General features: G+C 43.3%; 1 protein-coding gene across 6 annotated transcripts in view; it reads left to right on the top strand.

Annotated features, from left to right (window-relative positions):
- Window positions 1-22,596, top strand: part of LRP1 (LDL receptor related protein 1) — a 387,970-nt gene that overhangs the window by 153,566 nt on the left and 211,808 nt on the right. For all 6 annotated transcript variants that reach the window (XM_089482386.1, XM_089482379.1, XM_089482373.1 and 3 more), the window contains 3 exons: window positions 1,670-1,789; window positions 2,821-2,949; window positions 3,834-4,097. In XM_089482386.1, the coding sequence (XP_089338512.1) occupies window positions 1,670-1,789; window positions 2,821-2,949; window positions 3,834-4,097 (513 nt within the window). The remainder of the gene's footprint in view (window positions 1-1,669; window positions 1,790-2,820; window positions 2,950-3,833; window positions 4,098-22,596) is intronic.

Raw genomic sequence — 22,596 nt, 5'->3', positions numbered from 1 at the left:
ATAGTTCCAAAGCCTTCCAAAGCTTTTAACTAAGAGAGTTGTCCCCAGTCTAGTTGGTATAAATTTATGCCCTGATCCTTGCCCCTTTCAGTGGCCCTCAGAACCTTTCTTTTCCTATTTCTTCATTGTTTTCATTGGATACTACCAGATTCTGGAAGTGAAAGTGACTTTTTGCTTTTGTTTGTTTGTTTGAATAGACAGGTCAGGTGCTTATAGGTATCTTCTGGAAGTAATGATGTCAGGGGCCATTTCAGTGATGACATATAATATAAATAAATATTTAGGTAATATATTGGCTATTGTTCATTTGATGGGGAAAATCTATGATGGTAAGAGACTTCTGTAAACTGCAGCATTCTTTTGTTTTCTGTGCAACCCAGAAACCAGTGCTGCCTAATTCTGCAAGAACCAGTGGACTGAGTTAACTTGAACAGTTATGGTATTGCTCTAGTTAGTTGTATATTTGTCTCTACACTTTTTGCTAGACCAGTTCATAATACTGTACTGGGATAATAATTGTGGATCTTATGCTCTTACATATGATAGGAGATTTGTAATTTAGCTAGCATCATCTTGCGATAGAACTAATTGTTTCCCACTCATTGGTTTGAACACTGGACTATAATTCTGGAGATCAGGGTTCAGATTCTTTCTTGGCCATAGAAACCGGCTGAAGAAGTCATACTTTTTCAGCCTCAGAGGAATACAAAGTTAAAGGCAACCCGCTTGAACAAATCTTACCAAGAAAACCATGTGATAGGTTTGCCTTAGGGCGTCATGAGTGGGAAACAACTTGAAAGCATACAACAAAAATAGAAAAATCTTATTGAGAGTTTCACACTTTCACTTCCGGAATCTGGCACACTTGCATGCCCATTTCTTAGTGCATCTCACAGTATAAGTTTGAACCAACATACAAGTAAAAACTAGTGTTATGAGAGATGGGAGAATACAGATAGATTAGTATTAAAGGATTTTGCACAAAAGATGTTTAACCACCAACTGCTCACTTGCCTGTTCACAGAATGGGAACTGCTGAACTGTGCAATTTACTGACTAGGAGCTAGAGTGTGTTCATCATGTCATTTTCCCTCTCTTAAGCAGTTATTATCTGAAGTATTTGTATCAAAACTGCCTTAGAGACACAAGACTCCTCTGACCTATACCTACTAGACACACATGTTGTTAAAATTTATATATACAGTGGGTCCTTGGTATCCAGTGGGCTACAATTTGGTTCCAGGACTCCCCATGGATATCAAAATCCATGGATGCTCAAGTCCCTTTATATATAAGGGAGGATTAAAATGGTGTCCCTTATATAAAATGGCAAAATCAAGGTTTGATTTTTGGAAGGTTTTTTTTTAGGGGGAGGGGGGTGAGATGGAGGAGTATTTTCAAGCTGTGGATTGTTGAATCCATGGATGCAGAATCTGTGGATATGGAGGGCTGACTGTACATAACAAAAAGTCATAAGATTTTTTTTCACATTGAAGAACAGAATGTGTACTATTGCTTTTTGCAAGACTGTTTGTCCCATGCATGAATGTTAATGCAAAAGAGAAATTCAGTACAAATAGGTCGATAGCCTAGATTTAACCCAAACCACCTTCCCCACTACCTGCCTGATTTCATTTCAACCCACTCCTTTCTATTTTTTTCTTTTTAGAGCTTTTGAAAAACTGTACAGAACTGGGTTGCCAGCACCATTGTGTCCCGACTCTGAATGGTCCGATGTGCTATTGCAACAGTTCCTTCCAGCTGGCTGAAGATGGGAAAAGCTGCAAAGGTAGGTGACAATATGTAATATAGAAGAGACGTTGCAGAGGGCAGGCAATTCTAGAGCAACCGCTGGTGGGAGGAGAGAGAAAACACAATTATACTGCATCCAGTGGTGGCTGGTGGCTTATTTGTCAGTGTGAAGCAGTGAACACACACTGGGTTTTAGCCTGAACTTCACAAAGAGCTGTATAAGGTGCTGGAACATCCTGCACCTTCTGCCACTGCCACCCAATAGGTCCAGCATCTCAGACAACTCCTTTGAAATAAAGCCAAACAGCCACCAGCCTTCACCGTTGGTACAGTCTGGTAGTTTGGTTTTTTTTTCATGCATGTTCATCCCCCATCATGATTCTTGTCAGTAGGATTTGTTGTAAAATTGTTGGGGCTTTTAAAATGACTGTGGCCAGGCTTTTACCCATGGGGAGAAATAGAGGTGGTGTCAATCTTGAGAGATTCCATAAAGTAATGAGCTAGTGTGGTGAGTTTTCATCTACAAATTATGAATTCTGGATTTATGTACTCCAGAGTAGTTGGGAGTCTTTTGTTCTCTATGGGTGGTGTCAAACTTTTCATTAGACAGGCTTTGTGACTGTCACCCTAATTAACTGTAGCAATTGTATGTTTTTTCCTTCTCAAAGAACTTTTTAATTGACACAGAAAGAAATATGGGGCTGGGTTCAAAAGGGACTCTTAAAATGTGTTCTGTTAATAGGTCTCACCAAAACTAAATGAAATTGATGGGAGTTGCACAGGAGTAGCTCATGTTTGTTTCAGATTTGCCTGCATAGGAGGAGTACATCCCTGTGGATTGTGATCTTGGATTGGAGCACTCCACCCTCAACAGTGTTTTACTTGGGGGCAGATTATTAGTAATGAGATAGTGTTTGGGTGATTTCATATCTTGCTCTTATTTTGAAGGTTATTTTGCAACATTAATTCCTTAGAAATGTTATTACTAGTATTCTACTATAAAATTTATTCTCTAGATATGTTTCCATGGCGATTAATTTTTTCTCCTTTGCTTCCCTTCTCAAACAGATTTTGATGAGTGTACTGTTTATGGAACCTGTAGTCAAACCTGTACCAACCATGATGGGTCGTATACATGCAGCTGTGTGGAGGGGTATCTTCTCCAGCCTGATCACAAATCCTGCAAAGCAAAGAATGGTAAGATATTGGTTCTTACTCTCAGCCCTGTCCTTTTCAATCCTGTGGGGATTTGGTACAAAGCACCTCTATTTCTCTTACTATATTTTTTAATTGGCAGAACCTGGTTTGGTACTTACTTCAACTCTTGGAGATATAGATGGTCTGCCTGCTATCAGAGCTTGGAAAAGTTCCTTTTTTGGTATCCAGAACTTGCAACCAGTACAAGCACTGCCTGGGATATTTTGAGACTCCCCTCCCCCCAACAAAGCCAAATGTTTAATCTCTTCTTCGCTTTGTATTTCTTTCATGTTGGATTGTTGTAAAGAAGATTGCCAGCTTGGTTAGCTGAGACTTTCTGGAATGCCACTGAGGGTAGTGGAATCTCCTTCCTTGGAGGTCTTTAAGCAGAGGCTAGATGGCCATCTATTGGGGATGCTTTGATTGGATTTCCTGCATGGCAGGGGGTTGGACTGGATGGCCCTTGTGGTCTCTTCCAACTCTATGATTCTGTGATTCCACAACTCTTCATCTGACTCCACTGAACAAAGTTACCTTGCTAGTGATGATCCCAATTGGTAGAGTCTTGCAGCTTTTGCACAGCAGAAGCACATTAATGCTTTTATAGTTTTTGATGTCCAGCGGAGCAAACTGCTCCACTGAACAATCTGTCTCCTCTTCCTTCCTATCCTTAAATGTCTCTCCATGCTTTTTTGTTGGTCTTTTTTATATCAGTACTACAGACAGAGAAATTCCTACACCGTGTACCTTTTTGCATGTTGTTACTCTGAGGTCTCCTTTGCAGCTGCATTTGATGGATCTCATCCTAAAATGTGTAACTTTCCTAAGAAATTCATGTATCTTTGCACCTAAGCCTTACTTCTCTGTTCTTGTTTTCCCCTCAGAACCAGTAGAGCGCCCTCCCATCCTACTCATCGCTAACTCACAGAATATCATGGCTACATACCTGAATGGTGGTCCTGTCCCTAACATCACTCCTACCAGCACTAAACAGACCACGGCCATGGACTTCAACTACATTGAGGACACGGTCTGCTGGGTTCATGTTGGTGACAGTTCCTCCCAAACTATCTTGAAATGTGCCAAGATCCCTAATCTGAAGGGCTTTGTGCAAGAGCGGACCATCAACATCTCTCTCAGTTTGCATCGTAAGTAGCTGCTAGTTTTATTCCTTTTCTAGTGAACAGGCTCCTCCCTCATGGAAGTCTTCCATTCCCCCAGATGGCCATGTGGAGGTAACTTCAGTGGAAAATATACATAGTTGAGTCCTCCCCTCCTTCTGAATGGTCTGAATCATAAAAAAAGAAAAGGAAAAAGAAAAGGAGAATGATGTCCAGAGCAATCTTAAGGAAGTCATCCAGAATTGGGAATGATGAGAGGCTATTTCATTTCCTGAGGCCATGATGGAAGTTGCTCTCCCTTGGTATTTACCTCCTCCTTTTTTCTGCTGGGACTCAGAGATAAATATGTGACAAATAACAAGATACCACGATTTAGTTCTTCATTTCCCCCTCTGTCTCTTCCTTTCTTTACCTTGCTGGCCTTTTGTGCACCCCTCTCTGCAGTCTTTAAGGCATAATAAAATTATGTTACATTCACTCCCTTTGTAGTATAACTGGTGTTAAACATGGCCTTTTTTAATGGTATGTGTGGCATTGCTACTTAGTGTGTTTTATACTGCAAGCAGCATAATAGAGGCTCCTGATATGTTATTTCTAAAATTGCAGCTGTAATGGTAACAAAACTACTTTGGGGTTTGGTCTTGGAACTGTATTTTTAATTCTTTTCTTTTGAAAGGTAATATTTGGCTCTGCCTCCCACCCCTTTTTTCCCCCTTTTTTCTTTTGCATTCTCACCCACTGGTTTCAATGGGAGGGAAAATCTCCATGGCAAGACCAGGTCAGACATAGTTTCCGCATATTTCAGAGCTGTGTCCAGAGAGTGGGAAGATTTAGATCTGGGAATGTCAAGCCTCCCTCCCTCATCTTCCCCAGCATATCCCTTTATAATTGCCTTTTTACTCCTCATCACTACTGGAATACCTGCACTCATGTCAAAGCATCCTCGATGGTGGCCATTTTTGCTACTAGCCGGGGTGTGCGTGTCTTGTGGTGAATTTTCCACTCTTTTAAGTCAATGTGGGAAGTAAAATCTGCAGCATTTTATGCCTCTTGGGACATCCCCATGGAATTGTATCCTTAACTGAAAAACACTTGTACCTGTAGTGAACAAAAATTCATTTGTAGCCAAAAAGATATGGTTTATTTTATTTCCAGTAAAATTTGGTGAAACAGAGTTTGGTGAAACAAAGTGGAAAAGAATAATTTTCAGTGGGCATAAATGAAATTATTAATTTTGTGTCCTGTTTTGAGATGGGACTATTAGTCTTCTTTGTACAAATTGGAAATAGCTGGATGGGAGACTGAAGGATTTGCTTGGTCATGAAGGGAATGCTGTGGCTCAATGGAAAATTGCCTCTTGAGCAAACAAATCTGATGGTTAGATATATGTGCCTGTCTAGCACTCCTTGAAGATTATTTCCTGTCTCTTCGTTTATGGCAGCTTGGAAAAGTAATGCCTCATAGAACATTGTACATTGAAACACTAAAACCTTTAAAAACTCATCTAAGGCATTTTATCATTTATTTTACAATTTTTAAGGTTATCTTTAAAATCAGGGGAGAGAGAAGGAGGGGTTATAGCTCAGTGATAGTATGCTTACTTCATATGCAAGAGTTTCTGCATCTCCATTGTCAGTCAGTTGATATGATTTTGTTATCTACTACACAGAGAAGCTTGCGTAGATTACTGTCAGGAGAGCAATTTAGTAATCATCAGCAAAAGATCAAAAGTTGTAATCTTTGGCAATAAAAAGTAATGATACACATGTCTTTTACATTCTGATGAAACAGAACAGGTGACTTCTTATACTTATTTGGACATAATTTTTTATTTATTTTGTGAGGTCTTGGACTCCTCAAATAAAGAGAAGTGAGCTGAAAGCAATTGGTTTTGTGCCCAATCTTTAAGCAGGCTTTTGAACTATACTTACCAAGGTTCGTTACATCCATCTTGAATATTTATAAGGAAAAGCTGTAGTTTGTATTAACTTTGGGGGCAGAAATCTGGGGCTTCACCAGCCAGCCCTCCACTTTTGTGGGGATTAGGGCACATGACCCCTGCGAAAGTGGAAAAACCACAACTAAGTGGGGGAAGATGGGAGGGACATGTGTATGCTCTTCTTCTCCCTCCTATGTGTGCACAACCCTCCCACCTTCCCCTGTGCTTTAGCCAGCTTTCCTTTAGCTTTAACTGGTTAAGGGAAACTTCCCTGAGCAAGCTAAAGCATGGGGGGGGGGGGGAGATACGCATTTCCCTGAGGGGAAAAGCCTGGGAGGGGTACTTGCACACGGGGACAAATTCGCAAATAATCAAGTCTGAAAAAGTTTAACCCGTGAAAGTCAAGGGCCAACTGTAATAAGAAAACTGAAAGAACAATTTTCTTCATTTAATATTAGGTGTATCAAGAATCTGCTGAGCTCATATAATGAGATCTGAATTTGGAATAACAGCTGTTTCAGATCTGATACATCTCCAATTATTCCATTGTTGGAGTAAACTGGGTGAAATCGGTAAAGACAGGGTCACTAAGAAATGCTTAAATTAGCAAATAATCAAAACGTCAGAAAAATATTAGCTTTCTAACTTTTCTAAAATGCTGTCAAATTATGGCTTTAGTGTGGAGGCCTTGGGTGTTTGCAGGACTAATATTTAAAAAAGTTTCTAAACAAAGGGTGTATATCTGAGCACAACACAGATACATCAGCATTGTCAAATACAAGATGTATGAGATGGCTAGCAAAAGTAAAAAATAAATTTCAGGATGAAAAATATTTGCCCTTCCCAAGGAAATGTAAACAATGTATGGCTTTTACTCATTTTCTCTTCAAACAGATGGACACAGTGATGCAATAAGATTCCGGGCCATCCCAGTTTCAGAAAGTCTCTGTATGTAGGGCAACTGAAGAAGATCTGGCCCATTACCCACTTGAACATTGGTTGTATTCCAGTCGTAGAGGACATTATTTATCTCCTTTTTAAAGGCATGAGGGCCACTGAAGAGTTGACAATAAATGATTTTTTTTCTGTAAGGCTCTAACCATCTAATCACACAGAAGATTGCTCTCTATGCAGTTAAAGCAGCCACTTTAAGGAAAAAAAAGGAACAGAAAAATGCCTAATGAAAGTAGCACTACAATAGGTTCCTTTTCCTATTCTTTCAAATTTATTACACACAATATATGTATTCAGTTTTTATTGCCTGTTCTTGATACAGTCTGTTGACTTATTCAATAAACTTTTTAACTTACATTGTCAGTCAGTGTTAGTTGCCCTGGACTAATGATATGATTCAGAATAAGGCAGCTTCCTATGCGCCTTAACATGGAGTCTTTCCACAGATCCCTTCCAGGTGGACTTATTTTTGGTGCATTTATCCACCATAGCACCTGTCACAGATCTAGGCTGATCTGCTTAAGGTTTTGCTTTGTTTGCTTTTCTTTTCTTTTCCTGAACCTAGTTGTAAATAAAGACAGCATATAGATTAAGGATTAGGGGAGAAGAAAGCACACAACTGACCTGCAGGTAGGGTTGCCATAACCCGGTTGCAACCGGGTTTTCCCCGGTTTTGGCTGCACCTGCCCGGTCACGGCATGGGTGCAGCCAAAAACTGGGAAAAGCCCGGTTGCAGCAGGGTTGCTGGGCAACCCTGGGGCCTCGCTGCCCTCCTCCTCCTCCCCCGCGCATGGTCGCGCGGAGGAAAAGGAGGGCAGCGAGGCCTGAGGCGGAGGAGGCTGCAGGGAGGTGGTGCCTCTTGGGCGCAGCCGCGCTAACCTCCCCACCTCCCTGCAGCCTCCTCGCCTCCTTCCTGGCCTCCGCTGGGGCCAGGAACGAGGCAAGGCTGCGGCGCTCGCTGGCGGGCTCCTCGCCTCCTTCCTGGCTTCCGCTGGGGCCAGGAACGAGGCGAGGCCGCGGCGCTCGCCGGGGGGCTCCTCGCCTCCTTCCTGGCCTCCGTGGGGGCCAGGAACGAGGCGAGGCCGCGGCGCTCGCCGGGGGGCTCCTCGCCTCCTTCCTGGCCTCCGTGGGGGCCAGGAACGAGGCGAGGCCGTGGCGCTCGCCGGGGGGCTCCTCGCCTCCTTCCTGGCCTCCGTGGGGGCCAGGAACGAGGCGAGGCCGTGGCGCTCGCCGGGGGGCTCCTCGCCTCCTTCCTGGTCCCTGCGGGGGCCAGGAACTAGGCGAGGCCCCGATCCTGGCCTCCGATCGCGGCGGGGCCCAGGTGGGGAGGGAAAGCCTCCTTAAGTGGAGGCTTTCCCTCGCCGCTTGGCCTCCTCTCCCCGCCGCGATTGCGAGGTAAAATGTGGGACATAATTTTCAAATGTAGGACACATTTTTGTGTGTCCTACATTTGAAAATTTTGTCCTACATTTTTCCTGGTTTGGAGGTCCGGCACTATGGCAACCCTACCTGCAGGGCAGAGCAGTCAGCAGTATTTCCCTGACTTATTAATGCATTAACCACCCCTCTTTTCATCCCTAGAACCATGATGAGGGAACTTCATTTGTTTAAATTGGGAAGGAACAGGTATTGACTAAATTCCCTAGCCATTGCTGAATGAGTGCACCTGTTTTCCCTTTGCCTCTTCTTAAATAAACCATGGAGATTGAATAAATGATCTGATTAAAGATAAAGGTTTAGAGAAAAATCATATTAAATAATAATAAATCATTGAAAAGCAAGCAACCAAATTTGTTCTCTAAATAACCTCAACCGGACAGTAGAAAGAGATGTTACGTGAAAGACATAGGGCTCAAAAATGTCTAAGATGACAAAAGGCTGTGGAGGCAGGTGACAAGGCTGAGGAAGCAGGTGAGAGAAAGCATACAGGAATGAAAAGTACATCTTCCATCGCTTGGGGGGATGCGGGAGCCAGCAGAGGAAAGAACAGAATTTACTAATCCAGTGCGATCATAGGAGAAATGGCATCCTAGCATGAAGGCTGGGAATGTATGACTTGTGAGTTGTTGATGCTTCCCAACAATCCTGATACTGTATATGTGAATAGGGGCAGGGGTTTCCTTTTTTGTGTTAGCATCCAGAAACCATTAGGTGAAATCTTGTTTTATGGATGTGACAGAATATCTTCTCTAATATGATGGCTAGGTTGTTTGTCCAGCTGCAGTGGATAGTTTTTTGATGGAGAGCAGTTTTCAAGTTGGCTTTCTTGAGGTTTGGGCCTGAGTCCTTCAGGTTGAGTTCAGTCCACTGCTCACTTGGATTGTTTTCCCAGGTGGAGCTGATCATGTAATGCCACCCTGTGAGAGAGTCTGGCTAGACCAGCTATTCCAGACAAATCGCTTTCAGAACCTTTATATTTTAAAATGCATATCAGTGTGGAGGCATACATTTACAAGACTACACCTTCCTTCCTACACTTGTGGCCCTCTGGATGTTATTGATCTGCAATTCCCACTATTACTCAACATTGACTATGCTGGCTACAGCTACTTGGAGTTGTTATTCTCCAGCATCTGAAAGGCCTCATGCTTCCCGTTGTTGCTGTACACACTTATCTGATAGTAAGTCTCACTGAATTCAGTGGGGCCTACTGAGTAAACATACATAGAAGTTGTGGGCAACTACTAGAGTCTTGAGAAGGAGCTATTTGTTGTACTGTCCTTTATGCTTTTCCCCCTTCTGTATATTGGAGAAGGCAAGAGATAATGTTCTTCCACCAGCTGCTCACACACTGCTAAAGGGAAGTACCTACTTGACCTTTTGAGGTGGTGAGGTGCCCCCCAACTCAGACCATTGGGAACCACTATCAATGCTGGTATTAATTCCCAAATATACTCATAGCACCTCATACAGCTGTAAGCTGCACAAAAATGAGAATGCTTCATCTATTCTGAGTCCCCCTGTCTCGCCCCACTCCAAAGCAACAGATATTTAGAAATGGGCTCAAATTCAGAAACTTTGGGAAACAGCACCCTAAATTGTTTGTTATCTTTGTTCTGGAAATCCATGACAAGCCAAAGCCTTTAATCTAGGAAATTAACTTACTTTCTAGGCATTAATCTAGGCATTAAGATAAGGGATTTGAGTGTGTTCTCAATAGTACATATGGGAATGTTTTTCTGAATGGAAGATTCCCTGGTTTCTTATGGTGGTTAGCGTTTGGGGATTGTGCTTTATGTGGGCTTGTGTTTGTGTTTCCTCTCTCATGGAAATATCATGTTTAGCACCGTTTTGGTAGGAACCCAGAATCTCTTTTTTTGCTACGCAGTTTGTCTGTCCCTTTTTCTGTTTTCCCCATCTCCTCTTGTTTTTGTTTCCTCCTCCAGTAATCTGTCATTTCAGATAAACCACATGTTGCAATCTGGGATTGCTCAAGCAGTTTGCGTGCATTGTTGCTGTCTTGGTCATTATTTATTTATTTATTTATTTACTCATTCATTCTTTTTTAGTTCTGTGTAACTATTAGGCAGATTGTCTCATTTTTTTCAGACTGGAATAGTAGATTAATAACTCCCCTCCCCTCTTTTTAATCTAAGCCATCTGGTAGGCCGGATGATTCATGCAAAGCAAGCAGCATAGATTGTGCTTGCATTCACTGTTGGGCTCCTGTGTGGTAAGGAAGTGATACTGGGTGTCTGTGGCTTGATTCTACTTCCCTCCTCCATGGCAGATGAGGAAAGACCTAATCAGCAGTGGAAATGTGATGGTGCCAACAACTGTTGATTAAATATTTTGAATTGGCACATGTGTTGTGTTTAACGATGCCCCTTAAACCTCTACAGACCCATTCCATCACATCTCTACTCAACTTTTAGAAACCAATCACAGTTATAGTTCAAAGCCTGTAGTAAAATAACATTACAGTCACAATTTTTTTAAAAGTAACTTTTTGGTTCCCATTTCTCAAGTTACTGTGGGTTATTTTATTCTGTGTTTGGAATACTAGAAGCCAGTGGCCATGGTGAAAAACATGCTCTCCTTTGATCCACGTCACCATTAGCCCAGTACTCACTGCAAGAGTGTGATGTGGTGGCATGAGGCACAGCTATGGGTGGCCACATAAAAAGGAGGACAGAATTCCTGTACCTTTTCATCACTGTGTAGAAGAGGGGATATCAATTAAAGGTACAACAGCCCTGTCTTTCAAGAGCACTTCAACCATGTTATTCATCCTCTATCATTTAGTAAAGCCACATCCCTGTAACTATAAAAGTAACTACCATTATATCTCAAAAGAGTTATTATTCCTTGTTGTACTGCAGTCATAACATGGTGTGGTTATACCTTCATTATTAGGGAAAAGAAATTCTTTACAAATTAGCAGTGTATTTACAGATATTAGTAGTTAGTTATTTCCAAGCTCTCTTTCTACTCCTGCTCTTAACCACATGCTGAGAAACTGATGGATGCTCAGATACTCTCAGGATAGGTGAATTCTGATTATGGCATCCCACTCCTTCAATTTCTATATTGGTTCCCTGTCAGTTGGAAGACCCCCTGAGAATCCTGTGTATGTTGCTATGTGCTTCTTTGAGGAAGGGTGTGATATGAATTTAATAGCTAAATGAAACTTGAAGCCGAAAGCCTTGCAGCAGGACTGGAAGGGGAGGCTAAACATCTAATCTACTTCTCTTCTCTTTCCATTCCATGGAAGTTTAATCCATTATTTAGGTTGCCTTTCCCTGTTGTCACTTTCAGGCTCATGAGGTTCTGTTCTTGGAATAATTTTTGCATGTCTTGTTATCTTTTAAATCCTTCCTGAACCACAATAAACATGGGCAAGAGTGTCACTATGTAGCATGCTAGATACTGGAGACTATAAGTAAACAGAGCTACTGGTTAGTCCCCTGCTGATTCACTACTCCAGAGGTATAGCAGGATCAGTACAGAGGGAGTAGTAGCTGCTGTTCTGATGAAGCACCAGTGATAATTGTTTCAAACTTTCATGGCAATAGGGACCTCATCTATGAGATAATTTCCCATCTAGCTTCTAGAGTTTTCACCTCTAGTTTGCTTGAGGAGATTTTCCAACTCAGTGAACAATGAGAACTTGCTTCTTTGAATCAAGGTTGGCCCAGGTTTTCAAAGATGTAACTGTGTTGGTCTCTTGCAGCATGAAAAGGAAGAAGAAAGGGGGAAGAAAAAAAGAAAGGAAGATGGCAGTTTCTTTAAGACTAACTGGTTTTTATGTTTTCATGAGCTTTCATGAAATGCACTGTGGAGTGGTATTAAGGATGTAATAGGATCCAGAAAGATACAAATCATGACCCTTGCACTAAATTTTCAAAAAGCTCCATAAGGCCATATAGGTTTTTCCTGTTCTTTATAGTGGTCAGTTAATGTTGATTTGTGAAAGCAATAAATCTACTTACCAAAGGTCAGTTTCTATGGGTTCAAAACCATTCTCTGAAAAGATTCTTTTTCTTAACAGTAGTGTGGACTCTTGTATTAATATATATAGAATGCCATGAAGCCATTGTCTTTGTTCATACCTTTGCTAATAAAACGGATTTGTAAAATATACAGCTGGCTCTCCACACTTGTGGCTTTGATTTTTGTGGCTTTGATTATTTGCAGTTTCATTACTATGTTCTGCCTAGGAATCTCTAGGTCCTCCAATACAACTGTGCCAGAGGTTGACCATAGAGTTGTGCTGGAGAACCTAGAAGTTCCTAGAGAAAACACTTCTCTAGGCAGTTGTAACATTCATGGGGGTCCATCACCCCAAACCTGATTGAATGTGGAAGGACTACTGTAATTCAGTTCAGTTGTTTATCTTTCTTGTCTTTCTTTGTATATTCCTTGTTCAAGGGCTTAAACATTTAAACCTAGTATTGCATGACCCAGAGGTTTGAAATGTTTTGCAACTGGGTATTTTTGGGTATTGCCACTTCTAATGTCTGATTTGTGGCAATTTATCTTCTTGCATAGAAGCTGTCCTGTTTGGTCAATGTAAATCAGGGGTAGGCAATCTTTTTGAGCTGGGGGCCGGGTTGCTGTCCCTCAGACAACTGGGGGGCCGAAGCCAAAAAATAAATAATTAAATATATTTTTTTAGAAAAATTAAATATATAAATAAACCAGGACAAATGTAGGGCAAAATTTTCAAATGGAAGATACTTTTTTTAAAAAAATGGAGGACACGTGAAAAAATTTGCTGATTTTTTAAAAAATGTTAATATAAATGCATGTTTCTGAGGCTTCTATAGACAATTGCCCCCCAATGGCCCCGGTGGCAATCGGCGGCAGGACCAGGCTGGGGCCGGTCCCAAGGCCTCGCCGGGCCGCATCCGGCCCGCGGGCCGCAGGTTGCCTACCCCTGATGTAAATTGTAGAAGGGCATTGCTAACATACGATGACATACAGTATATCACATTGGAGGAAGAACAAGTCAATGTACCTGTGATGTTGTGGCTGATTTTATTGGGCCCTGTAATATTGCTCCCAGAGTAGATGTGGGGACAGAGTTGGCATCTGGGTTTGTGACAAGATCTTCTCCCTATATTACCATCTATGTTATGTATCCTGTTGTAAGTGAATAGATCTTTTAAGATTTGGAGGCTGTTTGTAGGCTAATAAAAACCCGCCTCCCAGAGCTTGTGAGAGGGGCTGTGCAACTTTACAAAATTGGTTGTAGCTTGTTGATTATATGTTTCAGTGGGTTTGCTCAAGATTTTACTGCCTGAGGTGGAGCAGCAACTGGCACCACCTCCTTCCCTTTCAAGAAGAATAGATGAATAATTTAAAAAAATCAAGGGTAACAAATGGAATGACTAAAATTCGCTGACCTTTCAAGACATTAGAGGTCTTCTGCCTAAGTCAGCTGCCCCATTTAGCTTCATGGCAGGGCCACCCTGGAGTTAATGGAACCTGTGGAACTTGTATATTCAATGACAGTATACCTTTGACTACAAGTCACCATGCATGGATATGAGAGATGGACAGTGAAGAAAGCAGCTAAGAAGAAAATCAACTCATTTGAGATGTGGTGCTGGAAAATAATGCTAAGGATGCTGTGGATGGCCAAAAAGACAAACACATGGGCCTCTGAACAGATCAAGCCTGACCTCTCTCAGAAGCCAGGATGATGAAACCGAGACTGTCATACTTTGGCCACATCATGAGAAGGCACAAATCATCAGAAAAGGCAATAATGCTAGGGAATGTGGAAGGAAGTAGAATGAGAGGAAGACCACATGCCAGATGGCTGGACTCAATCAGGGAGGTCACAGGCCTGAATTTGCAGGACCTAAGCAGAGCAATAGATGGAGATGTCTCATCCACAGGGTTGTCACATCCATCCCAGTTCTGGGTTTCTGTGATTTGTAACTTTACCCAGTTCGGAATGTGTCACTATGCCTGTCTGGTGACTACAAGAGCAGGTTTCTTTTTGACCTGCTACCCTTTTGAAAGTGCCCTCTCGATTTGTTTTTGCAAAGTAAAACAGGCTGAGTAGTCCAAATGAATTGATATTAAACTGAAGATTGCCCTTTAAAGGCAGACCTACCCCAGTCTTGTAAAGTGTCCTGGGCCCCCCATCTGAACAGCAAAGGGAGCGTAGGGTGTGGGAACCACCCTTCTCCTGTGGCAAAACTCCCAGCAGCTGATGTCCTTTCAGTTTGGCTAATGTTACAGAATCATAAGAAAATTGATGAAATAATACACACACAGACACATGTGCGTGCATGCGTGCGCGCGTGCACACACACACACACACACACACACACACTTGTCCCTCCATATTCCCTAGGGTTAGGGGCAGAAGACCCCTCTGAATATGGAAAACCATGTTTTTACCTGAGAGGACACTTCTCTAGGAACCTATAGGTCCTCCAGTGCAACTCTGTGGTCAATGTCTGACAGACACCAACCATAGAACTGCACTGGAGGAGCTACAAAGGCCTAGTAGAGTATTCTCCATAGGAATATCTAGGTCTTTCAGTGCAACTTTTAGTTAAAGTTGACCATAGAGTTGCACTGGAGGACCTAGTTATTTCTAGAGAGAACATATTAATCAAATCCGTGAATAATCAAATCTGCAACTATCAAATCTGCAAATATGGAGGGATGAGTGTATATATCCTTGAATTCATTATGGAACAAGCTTTCAGGTGGTCTTTGGAAGGTTCAAAATGTTTTTGTCTGTTTATGATAGTTTTAATTTACCTGGAAGCTTCATGTCACATGTGCATTTTATTAGTTTGGGATTAATAAATGTTGCTGAAACATGTTGAGCTGTTATCTTTTTTATTTTTTGAGGTGTAGGAACCTATCCTTGTTCTTGCCATGTTATTCCTGCCTTTAGTACCATATTTTCTATTAAAGAAGTAATGCCTGGCAACATATCTACTTTGTTAACTGAGGCATATACCTGTATTTGATGTCAAACTATTTCTCTAGAGATTGTTGGGGGCAAACTCACATTTGCAGTAGTAGGAATGCTGCCATCACTTTAAGATTGACCTCATATTTGCCCAGTGGTTCTTAAGGTACTGTGTGCATCATTATAAGACTGTATAGCAAGATTTGAATCTGACTGTTCCTGGTCTTAAAAGGTATGCTCTGAAATTAACTATTGTTAGTTACTTTCAATTGCTTCTTTGTCGCGTCTCTTCATCTGACCGTCTGTCCATCTGTCTTCCTTCCTTCCTTCCTTCCTTCCTTCCTTCCTTCCTTCCTTCACAAGCTCACGTCAAGATTTTCTTTCCACCACTGCAAGGGGCTGCCTCTTTCTCCTTTCTGCCATATGCCAGGGAAAAATACTCTGAATCTTTTGGAACTGGAAAGGGACATAGGAATGGCATACCTCCAGCCCCTTCCCTTTGATCTCAGGCACTCAGTCCACTGAGTAGAGAGGAAAGGCTATCACTTGGCAATGCTGTATAAGTTGCAGATGACCCAGGATAAATATAAATGTGTCCTTGAGGTGATTAATATCCTTCTGTGCTTGGTATAAGTGGAACATCTGTTGGGCTGTTCCATTGAATTGTGATGCCAAAACGCGTTGAAAGTTTTTAAAGTCTGGAGTGAAGACCTACAATAGAGTTGTAGAATATTTGGCCCCTGTAATTATGTTTTGTGGCCCCTGAGGCCCTTTGGAAAACCCCCAAGTCTTCAGACTGAAGCTGTCTCAAAAAACATGGTAGTTTGGGTCTCCTTCCTTCACATTGCTTCACTCAGCTGTCATGACTGGGAAGTTGGCTGGGTTTATTTGGCTGAATCCTTAAATTGGGAGTGTGGATATATAACCTCTGGTCATGCAGGAAAGAAAGCTTTGGATGGTGTTGGGAGGGGCGGCCTCCCTGGTTCACAGTGGCTGAGTCTATAAGGAAGGTACTGGTGAAGAAATAACTGGAGTGTGCCAATAAAAATCTTACTTAATACTTATTTATTCGGAGCATTGATTGTTGACAGCGATTTGAAGTTCTCAAAATAGCTTACAGCATATTTTAAAATGAAAGTCAGTGTGATGTAGTGATTTGAGTGTTGGGCTAAAACTCTGAAAATAAGGATTTGATTCCCCTCTTGGTCATGAAATCCCATTGAGTGACCTCAGATGAATGACCTCAGCCACACACTCTCAGCCCCAGAAAGATGCATGATAGGGTCTCCATAAGTCGGAAACAACTTGAAGGCACAAAATAACAACAACAACATATTTTAAAATGTCTAAAAATAGATAAGAGTTACTCAGGAGGGGCAAAGGTGTAGATCAGGGGTCGGCAACCTCCGGCCCGCGGGCCGGATCCGGCCCCCGGGCGCCTTTCCGCCGGCCCCCGGTCCCTCCTGCTGCCGAAATCGCCGCCGATTTCGGCCGCTTTCGCCGCCATTTTGTCCTTCAAAATGGCGGCGCCCATTAAGAGGCCCACTGCGGCCTCCGGAGCCCTGAAACGGGGCTTCAGGGGCTGCACTGGGCCTCTGGGACGCCCGCTGTGGCCTCCGGAGCCCTGCAACGGGGCTTCAGGGGCCGCACCGGGCCTCTGGGAGGCCCGCTGCGGCCTCCGGAACCCTGCAACGGGGCTTCAGGGACCGCACCGGGCCTCTGGGATGCCCGCTGCGGCCTCCGGGGCCCTGGAACGGGGCTCCAGGGGCCGCACTGGGCCTCTGGGAGGCCAGTTGCCGTCGCTGGGGCCCTCCAGGAGGGCTCCGACGGCGGCAGCGGGCCCCTGGGAGGCCAATTGCCGTCGCTGGGGCCCTCCAGGAGGGCTCCGGTGGCGGCAGCGGGCCCCTGGGAGGCCAGTTGCTGTCCCTTGGGCCCTCCAGGAGGGCTCCTGCGATGGCAGCGGGCCTCCCAGAGGCCCGTTGCCTTTGCTGGGGTCCTCCAGGAGGGCTCCGGTGGCGGCAGCGGGCATCCCAGAGGCCCGTTGCCTTCGCTGGGGTCCTCCAGGAGGGCTCCGGCGGCGGCAGTGGGCCCCTGGTGTCAGGGGCCAGCAAAGACGGGGAGGTCTCCAGCGCTGGCGGTCCCCGCCAGCTCTTTCCTGGCCTCTGACAGGGCCTGGGGCCCCGTCAGGGGCCGGCAAAGAGGAGGTGGCCTGGCCCCTGGGGGTGGAAGCTCCACCCCCGGCATGCGGCCCCGCCCCCGGGGGTGGAAGCTCCACCCCCCGGCTTCGGCCCCCCAGTTGTCTGAGGGACACCAACCCGGCCCCCGGCTGAAAAAGGTTGCCTACCCCTGGTGTAGATAATCCACTCTTCAACCTGCAATGTTGGTTTATTATGATTGTTTTTAGCATCTCCCCCCTCTTTTCTAAAACACACAGTAATGGATCCAGCATAGTACCTGTACCCCTAATTTAGACACAGCACCATTTCTGCTTGCTTACATCCAAAGAGCTTGGGAACCATGAAGCTATTGTGATGGCTTTGCAGGTACTGTAGTCTTGTACTTTGAGCTGAAAAATCAGAGGGCATGGTAAGGATTTGATCATCATTTCTACTCTAGGTCTTAGCAGACAAATTAACCTGATATCCCTGCCTTGGCTCCTGTGAGTTCTGTGTGGATAAAAATGTGGTATGCATTCAGACACCACCCTAACCAATGTAGTTGTGTGAATGCTTCAGTATTAAGCTGCTCACGCATAGTGTTGTCTTTTTAGGGTGTTTTTCTTCTTCTTCTTTGTCCAACGGCAAAGCCAATCAGTATTTGCTCTACTTGATGAGTTGGCTCTTTTAAAATGGCACCTGTATACAGCTGGATGTGTGCACCTCATGTTGCAGGCCAGAAATAGTTCCCTCCTCCACAGCTCTTCCCTACTGTAAGATTGCATTAACTGTGTATCAGTTGCATATTTTAAAATCTTTGGCTGCTTGTGTTCAGATTTTTCCCCCCATGGAACTGGCACGTGTATGACTCCACTTGTATACTCTTGACTTTTCTGCCCTTGAGGCACATTCTATTTCACTGCTGCTTCCTTATAATGCTGGCCGTAGCAAAGTAAAGCACCTGTGCCTTCCTCATTTCACACTGCTTAGATTGAGGGAAGCACTCTTGTGACCATGAATGAGTGTTACAGGCAGATCTCAGTGCACTGTGCTTAAAAACAAAACAAATAAAATATTGCACTACAAAAAAGATGCTTTCTCCTAAATAAATGAGGCAAATTCAACAGGTAATCACACTGAATTCCTGCTCTCCCTCCTCCTGGACCATCAAAATTCCTTCTTAGTAATCCCCACTATGTGAAATTCACTAGACATTGCCTGCAGTTTTACAGCTTTACGACCTGTAAACTTGTTGTTCTCAAGTGACACCTGAGATGCTGAGGATGCTGAAGTCTGCACTTGGGAAATTCCTAGTGTGCTTTCATGTGCAGTTGTGGAGTTGCAGCACACCTTGGGAGTTTGTTTGCTTATTACATTAATTAACGACCTCTCCTCCAAGGGACTTAGGGACGCATACCTGTTTTATCCCCATTGCAGTCTTGAGCATGGGCTAAGTTGTAGAGATAGTGAGTGGCCTCTAATCACCATAAAGTGAGCGTTCTGGCTGGATGTGAAAATGAATCCAAGCTTCTTCGTTCTAACATTGACATTGTAGCCCACTTCACCATGCTGGTTTCACATGTCACAGTTCTGGTTCCTTTGGCACAGGTGACAAAAGAAGGGATGTGCCAAAGGCTGTGAATAGCAATAGCAAGTACATTTCTATACCACTAATCAGTAAACCAGACTCCCTAAGTGGTTTACAATGTGAAAGCCAATTGCACCCAACAAGCTAGTACTCATTTTACCGACCTACAAAAGGCTTGAAGGCTGAGTGGACCCTGGAGCCCTGTCTGGGATCGAACTGACAACCTTGTGGCAGCAGTGCCAGCAACTCAGTGACAGAGTTCATAGGTTTTGCCCTTATATTTTCACAAATGATGAGGAGCCCTGTGCATGGCTCTTAGAGTCTTTGTTGTGGATTTGGCTGTTGAGGAATGTGTGCATTCAGGAAACTAGCTTAAAGGTAGCTTTGAGATGCCAAGCTGCAGTAGTGCCTAGGGAACTGCAGCCTTTTAATTATGGTTAACGGGGATTAGAATTTTGCTAATAATAACCTTCTACCCCTGCTTCTTTCCCTCATTCAAGTATTAACAAGAGATGTGCCCAGCATCAGGTGGTGTATTAATCAGAAGTTGGGAGGCTGAGAGGTGAAATGAAAGGCTGTGTGCAGCTTGAGATGTACTGTGCTTCTCTAAAAACAGCAGGAACTTTTAAAGGAATGTCTGCACCACTAGATTTGTGATAAAAAATAATCCTGATTATTTCCAGCAGAGTTTGGATGGGGGCTTCTCCTGGCTACAGGAGGTCATTCAAGGTTGTACCCACTGTGCGGATAAGGATCACTGGCTTTTGTAACAACTTTTCCCCCCAGTTGCAAGGCTTGTTGTTTCTTAAAATGAAGGAAAATAAGAGTGGGAAGAAGTTACTAAATGATTTACATAGCAGCCAGATCTCTGTTGAGTCATTTTGTATATCAATCTAATACTTGGTTACCAAGGTCTTTTCATTAAAAAAAATTGGAAAAAAGTCTAATTTCTGAATGGCAGTCAGTTGTCCTGGATGGCCCTTGTGGTCTCTTCCAACTTGATGATTCTATGAAACTGATTTTATTGAATCTTGAATTTGGAGGAAGGTCCTAAGGTCTCTTGGGAGCTGTAAAAATATCCCCCTGGTGAGGGGTGCACATGCCCACCCTAGTCTGTATTGTTTAGTAGTGGCTCTCCAGGATTTCAGACTCCTCTTTACCAGCCTTACCTATAAATGCTGGGAATTAGAGCTATCTGCATACACAGCCTGAGCTCTGCCCCTGAGATATTGCCCTTGGCTGTTGAAACTTGCTTTTATTGCAAAAGTTCCCATCCATTTCCAAAATGACACTCTCCCACAATCCACCAAGGAGTTAAATCCTAGACTTTTGTTGGCAGGAAAATACTCTACAGTGGCACAAACCCTAGATTAAAATTAATCTTTGGCCCTGCCTGCATAAGACAAACAGCATCGCTTGTTGCAGTAGGAGAAAGTTACAAGTTGCTTGACTCTGGAGCACTGGGTTGAGTTCTTAACCTAGAATTATGCAGAATGTCAGTCTAAATAATCCATACGGGCTGTCCTGGTCTTGAATTCTGTGGAGCGTACAGTAAGGCCTTGTTTGTGTTAGAGATTTCACCTGGGTGGTTCGTTTTAATCATTCACACCCACACATGAACTGACTGAGCAAGCATTCCTTTAGCAGCAATCTTTAACTTGGTTATCCCTAAAGAGGCACAGGGAACTAAAAGTATCATAGAATCTTAGAGCTGGAAGGGTCTGTAAGTGCCATCATGGCTAACCCCCCACCATGCAGGAATACACAACTAAAGCACTCTCAAAAATGTCCTTCCAACCTCTTTTTAAAGACCTCCAGTGTTGGAGAGTCCACCACCTCCAAGCCAGTCTATTCAAGTGACAAATATCTCTTAATCATTAAGACATTCTTTCTAATGTTTAGGTGGAATGAGGAATCTCTTTTCTTGTAATTGAACCCACTGGTTCTTGTCCTGGCCATCTTCTACATGTAATCCCTTTATATATAAAAAATAGCTATCATGTCACCTCTCTTCTCTTCTCTTCTCTTCTCTTCTCTTCTCTTCTCTTCTCTTCTCTTCTCTTCTCTTCTCCAAGCTTAAGATTGTCCCGACTGACTCTTGTGGCTCACTATTCCTGCCTTTTTCTAAAAGGTGGTGCTTCACGGTGCACATATGCTGACTGAAAGTTTTAGGATGCTACATGTATGGTTCCCGTATTTGTTTATGAGTTATTTGGAGTTATATGATAGCTTTCTTTAACTAGGTCTGGAGGGAGGGCAAAAGTGTAGTCCATGAGACACATGGCTCTCGTGGCTATTTTCTGCCACATTGATTCTCTTTCCTTGGATGTGCAGCTGTAGAAAGAAATAATAATAAAAACCTTAATTTTCCTGTTCAGGGAATTACCTCTTCCCACAAATAGGGGTAGTCACACCCAATATTCTTTATTATTGTTTTCCCAGAACATGACTTGGGCAGGCCATTGCATCTTTCTGGTACTTTCCATATAGTGGATACATGGGTCAGGAACCTAGGCAGTGATGGAGAAAGTATTCAGGTGGGCTATAACTTAATGGGAATTGAAAAGGGTAAGTGAACCAGTGGTGAGAACCAGGGAAGATATAAAGATCTTCCACCTGTCCTATCCAGTACAACCTAGTCATCGTCCTGGCTAGAATTTGTACTTTGGATATAGCTGCTGAGAGTCTAGGAGTTATAATCCCCCCCCCCCCCAAAAAAAAACTTTTCAAATTCTAATCGTGTTATGCCCATGTGGTTAGCTGCCTATAGACCACCATTAGCACTCATTTCTTTTGTTTTCACTTGGGAGTATCTTCTTCAAGATGCTTTTTTGGGGGAAGAGATAGGCATAGGGTGCTTCTAAAGTGCTCGGCCTCCTTACTTAGTTTGCTGCTCCCTTTGAATAGTCAGGATTTTTATTGGTGACTCTGAATCTGTCTTGGCTTCATTGGTACTTGGAAAGGTTTAGTGGTTTTCAGGCTATTGGATTCCCCCCAAATTAAAAGCAGTAATTTTTCATCTGTGTTTCTGGCTATAGCCTCGGACAAGGGAGTGCCATGAGGCAGAATGGTTTTTACTGGAAGCCTATGAAGGCGAAAGAGGAAAACCTGGCATCCATTTTCCAGTTAACATCTCTATGTTTTGAACCTCTGATCTTATTCTGTAAGTTTCACTGATTTCAGCAAGCTTCCTCCAAAATACATATGTACTGAATCTGCAGTGTTATGCTGAGATGTTGGAATCTTACGCTACAGTAAGAATAAATATTACTTGAGTTCAAGATTCACAACTTCCTCCCCTGCTTTTTGGTTCCTTCCTCTCTTTCTCTTCATCTGACATCAGTCTGGGAATCTCATTACAGCAAGAAAGCTTTGAGGTGAACTAGTTTTATTTCCAGATCCAAATCCAGAGGAATCTCCTCTTTTTTCTCACCATGTGCTCAAGTACTGAAGCATAGTCCTGTGGGTGATGAAAGGGTCTCTAGTTCATTTCACCTCTGATTTTG

Source organism: Sceloporus occidentalis, unplaced genomic scaffold (genome assembly GCF_023333645.1).
Source record: "Sceloporus occidentalis isolate IW3139 unplaced genomic scaffold, rSceOcc1.0.p SCAF_1, whole genome shotgun sequence".
NCBI lineage: Eukaryota > Metazoa > Chordata > Lepidosauria > Squamata > Phrynosomatidae > Sceloporus > Sceloporus occidentalis.
Note: the sequence above shows the minus strand (reverse complement) of the source record. Positions and strands in the feature narration are given on the sequence as shown.